Source organism: Mustela nigripes, chromosome 4 (genome assembly GCF_022355385.1).
Source record: "Mustela nigripes isolate SB6536 chromosome 4, MUSNIG.SB6536, whole genome shotgun sequence".
Taxonomy (NCBI): Eukaryota; Metazoa; Chordata; class Mammalia; order Carnivora; family Mustelidae; genus Mustela; species Mustela nigripes.
Genome location: NC_081560.1, coordinates 144,562,563 through 144,571,142, shown reverse-complemented (window position 1 = coordinate 144,571,142; position 8,580 = coordinate 144,562,563). Strand labels below are relative to the sequence as shown.

The 8,580-nt window shown below is 57.3% G+C and overlaps 1 protein-coding gene across 2 annotated transcripts; it reads right to left on the bottom strand.

The window, feature by feature from the left end:
- Positions 1–1,180: 1,180 nt before the first annotated feature.
- On the bottom strand, positions 1,181–7,977 carry PPIF (peptidylprolyl isomerase F). Of its 2 annotated transcripts, none has more exons than XM_059397900.1 (6): positions 7,517–7,977; positions 6,314–6,344; positions 5,713–5,801; positions 3,933–4,029; positions 3,341–3,416; positions 1,181–2,148 (listed from the first exon to the last, which is right to left on the bottom strand). In XM_059397900.1, exons 1-6 carry the CDS (start codon positions 7,718–7,720, stop codon positions 2,013–2,015), a joined length of 633 nt encoding a protein of 210 aa, XP_059253883.1. In that variant the 5' UTR covers positions 7,721–7,977; the 3' UTR covers positions 1,181–2,012. The 2 variants fall into 2 exon arrangements, with proteins under 2 accessions (XP_059253883.1, XP_059253884.1); XM_059397901.1 differs by lacking the exon at positions 7,517–7,977 and adding an exon at positions 6,940–7,091.
- Between the last annotated feature and the right edge of the window lie 603 nt (positions 7,978–8,580).

Genomic DNA, 8,580 nt, shown 5'->3' with positions numbered 1-8,580 from the left:
GACAGAAGTTGTGGCTCTGACCTCAGAAATCACGAGCTCTGAATGTGGGGATCAGAGGGCCAAGGGGCAATGGGGAAGGCCCTCACAGGGAGCCCTCTGGATTGGCGTGTCTGAGGTTCTAAGCCCATTCTGCCAACCAACTCGCAGGGTTGCCTGGGGCCATGGTGACCCTGCTGGGGCCTCAGTTCCCCCATCTGTAAAACATTAGACTGGATGATTAATTACCAATTATTATCACTATTATCATGATTACTGTTGGGTTCAAGATCCCACTCTTCAAATGAAACCCCTTGTAGAGCTCCAATAAGAAAAAAGAGGGTATCTGATTGAAAATGGGGTGTAGGGGCCCATGTCTCCCCCTTGTTCTGAGGACCCTACAGCTCTTGAGAATTGTTTAAAAAGTACTAGTCTAGCTGGGCTCCTAGTCCTTGCAACTGAGCTCTGGAAACTGCCCTCATGGAAACCCTCCAGGACTCCAAACGGCCCGACTCCAGCCACTGTGACCTCAGAATGACAGGAAGCACACATAACCGGACTCTGGGAACCCCAATGTGAAATAACTCTGTTCACACTGTCAACAGAATGCGACGATTCTACTACTCGGATTGCCATCGCTGGCCTGCCCTCCCACTCCCCAGTCTGCCTTCCCCATCACCTCAGAATCACCTAGAATTCCAAATGTAAGCAGCAAATCTAGGATAGTCAACTCCACACCTAACTTCTGATGATCACAGATCCTTCTCTAAGACTCTGACATGAGAAATGTCATCATCTCTGTCATTCCAGAGCACGCATTAAAATGATGGGCCAGGCCCTACGCTACGTACTTTGCACGGATCACCTTGGCCTCTCCCCACCTTGTGAACCAGGCATTACTGTTACCCCATTTTGCAGCTGAGGAAAACAGACTCAGGTCACCAAGAGGTGGAGCTGGGATTCTGGCGGGTGGGGGGTCAGCCAGTGCTCACAGCCAGGCTATGGGTTCTAAGATATCTTGTCTGAGCCCATCTCATCTCTGAGGATAACAACACCATCCTTGGTTGCTGGAGTGATTAAATGAGATGGTCCAAGTAAAAATCCTCAGGGTAGCCCAGACGTGCGCATGGTAACTCAGTGAAGATTGGGTCCAAATACTTGAGCTGTAAACCTGCTTCCTAAAACCACCAGACACCAGACGGTCTTCTACAGAAAATAGGATTTATTTTCACATTTCAAGTGAACACAAATAAATGTCCCACAAGTATATTACATACAAAATCAGTAGATTTATTAACCACAGAAAAATCAAAGCTCTCCAGAAAGACATGTCCGGGCCACTTCCACTCTTCACCAACTCACGGACTAGGCACAGTTCGCGATGGGTTTGTTCCCAGGTTCGTCTGCGTCTGCCCCCATGGACTCCCCTCAAAACCACAGCAGCAAACCAACAGGATTCACAGTGGCTGGGCTAAGTGCTGTGGCTGTGGCCCCTTCACTAAAGCCCCAGTCGTGTTCCAAAGGCCAAGCTCTGGGGTTCCGTGGCTTCAGCCACCAACTGGGGTCCTGCCACAGCACAGGGCAGTTAGTGTCACAGCTTCATCTCTAGACAATCTTGTTAATTAAATTATTTCAATTAGAAGAGATATAATGGCCCTTTTGCAACAGCTGGCCTTCCCCCCTCAGTCGAGAAAAGGGCAGTAACCTGTCCCTGAAGCTAAGCCATCACCACCCCAATGTCCAAGGCACGGTGACCTTGGGCTGGCCGGATGAGGAGTGGTGACATCACATCCGTGATGGGTGTCTAGAAATGGGGCAGGGAGGGCAGGCGGATGCTGGCGAAGCAGCATGGCGGGCCTGGTGGACATCTGACGCTCAGGAGAGGTCTCACTCCAGTACATAGTGAGGGTGGAAGGCGCACAGGCACCCGGACGGGGCACCGCTGCTGGCGCCTGAAGTGGTCGCCTAGGTTAGTCAACATGAGTGCAGCCTCTACCGGCCTAGCGCCCTGTTGCCGTGGCCATGGCTGTGGCCAGTTAGCTCAACTGGCCGCAGTCCGTGATAACGATCTTCTTGGACGTCTTCCCACTCCTGGAGCCAAAAGATTCTATTTTCTTCACAACATCCATTCCCTCTTTGACGTGGCCAAACACGACATGTTTGCCATCCAACCTGTGAGTCGAGCCAGATAAGAGTAAGAGTAGTGCAATGTCACCCAATGTCATGGTCACCTGGCTGTGGAACTATTTAGCAGAGATGGCAATTCTGAAAGGGACCCAAATGGAAAATCTGGACCCTGCCCTCACAGCTCTGGTACGAGGCCTTGCTGAGCGCCCCCAAACAGACCAGAGGGTCTCTCCCTTCTGGGGCCTGTGCTGCCTCCTCTGCTGCGTGACCTTGTCCTGGGTCACTTAACCTGAATCCTGGTAACCTCATCTACGAAAAGTGAATTATTCTTGTTCTGCACGGGAGATAACAGGGTGTTAGACTCCTCCCAGGAAACAAGAAGTCCGTGTAAATGGAACCATCTTCACAGTCATGAGTGACTAGGTAAGAGCCAAGATAGTACGTGTGGCTCTTTCCATCTGAGAGACTTTCAAGAATCTAAACAGCCCCTTAGTCCAGTGCCAGCAAGGCCAACACTGGTTACCACCTGGGGCAGAACTGCAGGACCCATCAGAGGTTCCACGGAAGCAGCAAAGGGCAGGCAGAGCCAGCAGCGACCTGCCCAGCCCTGACATCTGTGTCCCTTCTGGCCTGGGGGCTAGAGACAACTAGGACCAATCTATCACTCAGGTCTCTCTAAAGTCCTAGGAAATGGGCTTTGTGAAGTCTTAGCTCTTGGCCAGCTAATGTCCCCTCAACCCCATATGCCTCAGGGCTAGGATGCAGGGAACTCCAGGCAGAGGAACTTATTAGGTAATAGGACAGCGACCAGGGAAGACACCCCTAAAATCCACAGGCACGTGGACCAGAGACCTCAAGATGCATTCCAAGCTCAAGGTAAGCCGGGAAACAACAGGTTAAACCAAGCAAATAGGCTTCCACCACAGGCCACCTTGAGGCCCGTGAGTTCTGCAGCATGTCCCAGACAGATGTGGTACAAGTCCTTTGGCATATCACATGGAGAAAATTCCAACTGACAGCAAACAGAAGCCTAACACAGACGCAGTTCTAAGAACAACCCAAATTCCCCCTCAGTCCTTTCATGAACTTTACCTTCTCCCCTAGGGACACACCTCCCAGCGGAGGGCTGCCACCCCAGAACACGGTCCAGCCTCACGCTACCCTCCCCCGGAAGCACACAAATCCTCTTTCAGCTGCAAGGCCAGCCCTCATGTGGAACCCGGGGCAAGGAACTCACCAGTCTGTCTTTATGGTGCAGATGAAGAACTGGGAGCCGTTGGTGTTGGGGCCTGCGTTCGCCATGGACAGGACACCTACAGAAACAGGCAGGAGTGAGCCAGGCTGCCCCAGGAGGCCCCTCACTGGGGAACCATTCATAAGAGCATACAGTTTCCAGCACAGCAAGGACACTGGGGTCTGACGGTCCTGGAGCTTGAAGAGGACAAGCAGGGCCCAGAGGACGAACGGCTCCCTGGGGCCCGTCCCCCCTGTGCTGCCACAGGAAGGACAGGGCCTTGTGGAAGCTCTCCGCGGCAGAGCCAGCATGGGAGTCTGGCGCACTGCATCCTGGGTCTTAAACGTGACACAACGCTGGGTTTTGCTGAAAGGCTTTCTCCCCCAGCTTCTCAAAGAAAGACTTGTTTTTAAACGGAGAGCTCAGCATGACAAAACTCCAGGAAAACCAACACTCCAACCCAGAGTGCTGAAGGAGCGAAGGGGCATTGCTGGGTGGGCAATTGCTGTGGTGGGCATGGTGGGCCTGGTAGGCAAGCCAGCAGCCAGGCCAGAGCTCAGGGCACTCAGAACGGGGAGTGGTGGCCTCCACTCACCTGGTCCCACGTGCTTCAGTGTGAAGTTCTCATCAGGAAAGCGGCTTCCGTAAATGGACTTGCCCCCGGTGCCATTGTGGTTGGTGAAGTCTCCCGCCTGCGAGCACAGAGCGCCTTCTGAGCGGACAACCACCAGAGCTGGCCGGAGAAGGCTGCCATGGCGCAGGGACGTGGCCCCCAGCCCACCTGGGGTCCACCCAGCCAGAAGCCCCGCAGGCCAAGGGGTCAGAAAACATCCAAAGATCTCCTGACCCCTAGCTTCCGCATTTTCTGCCATTAATCACTACCCTACCTTCCAAATGATCCACTTTTTAATTTGGGCAGGTTTTTTAAAAGACTCTCAAAGGATCTAATAGCGATTCTGTGATGATTTGTACATAGTGACCTCGAATTTTCTACCTACAGCTCTTGGAGGGGAGACAAGGAGGTGACCAGGGAGTCTGTGTTCCCAAGTCTGGTCTTTGGGGGGTGGGGAGCAGCAGCTGGCACAGAGCCAATTCCCTATGCTAAGCCCCACTGCTCCCCCATCACCAGGCCTCGTGGCCTCCCTACACCTTGAAGACCCAGGAAGGAGTCCCCCCGGGTCTGGCATCCCTCCTCACAGCTTGCCCGAGGTTTCCAAGGGAGTGGTGGCCAGAAGAGCCCAGCCCCTGGCCAAGGACTCACAGCTATCTTCCTGAGATCTCCCTCAGGTGAGAGAGATGACCGGACTAGCCTGACGTAAGCACCCACAAATGCCAGTAAGGTGTTCCCAGACAGGATGATTCAAAACCCTGGCCTCGGCCTCCCGTGCCGCCAACTCATGCCTCAGAGAGCCCTCCAGCCTTGGAAGGGCCTGCTCCTGCCAGCTGCTGTTCAGAGGAAGACCCTCACCCGGCTCAGGACAGCCCCTTCAGCTTCTGCTTCATCCACTGCCTCCCTCAGGCAGAGCTGGGAAGGCCTCTGCGGCAGAGAGCCACAGGCCTAGCCAGCCATGTCCCACAGCCACAGCCTCCCTTCCCGTCCCTGCAATCATCACACTGGACACGTCAGCAGGCCCAGCCCCAACCCACGGCCACTCACCACCACAGAGGATGACAGCCCCAGGGAGGAGTGGAGGGAACGGGGCAGAGAACTCTGGGTGGGAATGACTTCAGAGAGATCATGACACTCCTGTCCCTGCTTCTATGGCCTGCTGGCCTCAAGACACGCACCTCTGTCTTACGGGGCCTGACCTAACAGAGGACAACCCCCAACACAGCTGGGCTCCTGATCCTGGGAAGTCCTTGCTGTACTCCTCTACCCCAAAACTTCTGACACAGCCTTACTGAGGTTTTTGAAAAAACAGGCAGCACACATGACTAAAGAACATTCATTTAACCAAAAAAGACACCCCGCTCTAAAGGAGCAGCTTCCAGTCCAGACCCATGCGTTCTTGCTGGAGCCGTCACCCTCCCTCCTTCCCAGCCTCCCATGCCAAGCACTCAGTGGGACACACAGGGGGACGCGGCCAGAGACCGCCTAAATACGCTGATCCTGCAAAGCCTGATGATCGACTCCCCGCCCCCGTGCACAGCTGGATCTCAATGCCGGTTCTCGCCAGCCCATTCTGCCCCTGGCTCCGTTGCTCAACCGCTGGGGCCGCCCAACCCACTCCACCCTCTCTGAGTGAGAAGACAGGCCAGGAGAGCAATGTGTCCTCTCCATTCAGTATCTCACAAGCACCCTATAAGGCGGCCCCTGCTGTTCCCCGCCCCCCCCGCCCCCTGACAGGGAAGTGAGGCAGACAGGGCTGCTGTACCTGACACATGAAGGATGGAATCACTCTGTGGAAAGTAGAGCCTTTGTAGCCGAAGCCCTTCTCCCCGGTACACAGGGCTCTGAAGTTCTCTGAGGGTTGAAGGAAGACAGAGATCAGCAGGGCCAGGCCTCAACTCCAGGGTCACAACTCGTTCAAGCCTGTACCTCTTACCCTCCAGGAGGTGAAGAGGGGGTGAGAAGACGCCAAGCCTGCTCCCTGGGTCTGCTCTGGCTGTGCTACCCGGGGCAGGTCACCTTCTCACAGCTCAGTGTCCCGGCGTCCAAGCACTATGACAAGAGCACAGGCTCCCGGCAGGGAATCCCTAGGCCATGCAGCCACTGCCCACCGGGCACCAGGAGGGAGGAACGGGTCCTGGTGGAAATTTACATAAGGCTATACTGGACTGGTGGGCAGGGCCAACACCGAGGTTCAGAGAGGGACAGAGAGTTGCTGCAGGGGTACCAGCAGCTGAGCCTCATGTGGAACTCTCATCTGGTCGTGGGTCTCGGTGCCCCAACTCCTCTCACCATCCCACCCATCTGGCCTGGCCCCTTTCTCTCCCATCTAGACCAGACTCAGAAAGCCCCAAGTCCCGTCTTACCTGCTGTTTTGGGGACGACATCTGCCTTCAGCTGTGGGGAGGAAAGGGGCCAAGAGAAGACGGTCAGTCCAGAAGCAGGTGATAGAAGGAACCTCCTCACCAACCAACCCCCACAGCGGCCACGGAGCCCCATCCACTTGCGGGGCTCCCAGCCCTCAGCAGGAGGCAGCCTAGGCAGCTATCATCTCTGCCAGTTGTTTCCTGAACCCAGGCTGGGAGGAGGCAGCCTCGGTTTCCCTAGCTATCAGAAGAGATGACAGTGCCATCCTGGCCTACTTCCAGGGGCAAAACTGGCAGAGCTTATACAGCTTGGCCCCAAGCATCAGAGACTCAGGGCCGGGAGAGGTGCCAGTCGAAGCTCAATGCACAGAGGGGAAACAGGCTTCAAGGCAGGGGAGTGGGTGGGTGGGCAAAGAGAAGCTAGAGCCCATCCAAGCAGGCTCTTGAGTCCCAGCTTCAAAAGCCACCCTGGCACAAAGCCACTAAAATTAAGCGGAGTAAGGAGAGTGGTCTCCATTTTCCAGGAGGGAAACTGAGGCCTACCAGAGGTCCCTCTGTTCAAAAGAGGGTCTGGCTTGAGAGCTACACTTGAGCTTCCCCATTTGTTCCCCCTACTTGTTTCTTACTTTGTGAGTCCGGGAACGTGGCGGGGTTGGAGTTGGGATGCAGGTCCCCTGGGCACTCTACCCCGACTTGCAGGGGGCCGTCCGGGTCCGTTTGGGGGCAGAAGCCCCCCAGGCCCGCCCTGCAGGAGAGGAGGCCTGTAGGCCTGAAACCACCTCGGCTCCTGCCCCAGGGCCGGGAGGCGGGGTGAGTCCCACCGAGGGGGCGGGGCCGGGCACCGCATTATGCAAGGGCAGCCACGTGAGCACCCCGCCCGCCCGCTGCTCGGACCCTCGAGCCCCCCGACACCCGCCCTCGAGCTCCCGGGTCTGGGCGCTGACCCCGCGAGGTCGCAGGACCTCTCCCCGACCTCGGGGCCAGCCAGCAGGGTCGGGATCCCACAGTCCACGACCTGACCTTGAGCTTTCTCCTCCTCACTTGCCCTCCCTCCCGCCTCCACTACTCCGAAGTGCCGAGAGGATACCGGAAGAGACCAATCTGATGCCCCCCTCTAGGGATGGGGAAACTGAGGCCCATGGCCAGGTGTGGGAGGCAAGGTCTCCCAGCCAGTTAGGCACAGCGCCGGGCCCGTCCGCTCACCTCCAGCACCACGCGGCCGAGCGGCTGCCCGTCGGCGCCCACGTCCAGGTACACGAGCGGGTTCCGGGAGGAAGAGGACGAGTCGCGGGAGCCGCCGCCGCTGCTGCTGCTGCTGCAGGCGCGGGCCGCGGGGAGGCGCAGCGGCGCGGAGCGCGGGACGGGGAGCAGGCCGAGCAGGCGGGGACCGCAGCGCAGCGCCAGCATCGCGGCTGCGGGTCGGCGTGGGAGAGCTGCGGCAGGAGCGGAGGCGGCGGAAGCGACGGCTACGCGCGCAGAGATTGGAGTCCGCCACGGCCCCGCGCCGCCGTCTTTATTGGTCGGGCCGGCCTCGAGGCCCCGCCCCCACCCGCACTGCCCGCCCCCTCCGGGCCTGTTCGCGGGCGACCCCTGGCGGCCCTAGCGGGCGGCACAGCCGGGCGGCTGGGGTGGCGGAGCGTGAGCTCCTTGCAACCGGTTCCCCAAGGACCAGAGAGACCTGAGGGGTAGACACGACCTGGCAAAAGTGGGCCGGTTCCATTTTGTAAGCGTCCCAGATTAAAAACAGAGAGAGGGAACTATGCTAAAACGTGGTTAACTCCAAAAGAAGGGCATCCGTATGTTTTTATTTGAATATAACAAAAATCTCCATTTGAGCCCCTGTATAGGCCTCCCCTCCACCCATAGACCCCGCAGACGAGAGATCAAGAGAGACAGTGGGTGAGAGACAAAGAAGGTGAAGGTGAGAGGTGGACTAGAGTGAGAGGTGCAGGAGGACACAGGCAGGGACCCCTCCCCTGCTGACCACAGGCCTCCGAGTCCTAGTCTGGCCCTTTCTCCAGATGCTTCTGGACACCAGATCGTCTTCCCACACACCTGGAACTCAGCAGGTCCCAGTGGGCTCTGGCCAGGCCCCAGCTCTCCACGGGGTTGGGTCCGATGCCCCCTCCCCAATGCCACAGACGGACGGTTCTGGTCCCTAGCAACAGGATCAGCTGGCTGCTGGCTTCCCTCCCACCCCAGTCATCCCAAGAACACACTTGCAGGTCACACAGTACAGGGGTGATTCCACAGGGAATGCAAGGAAA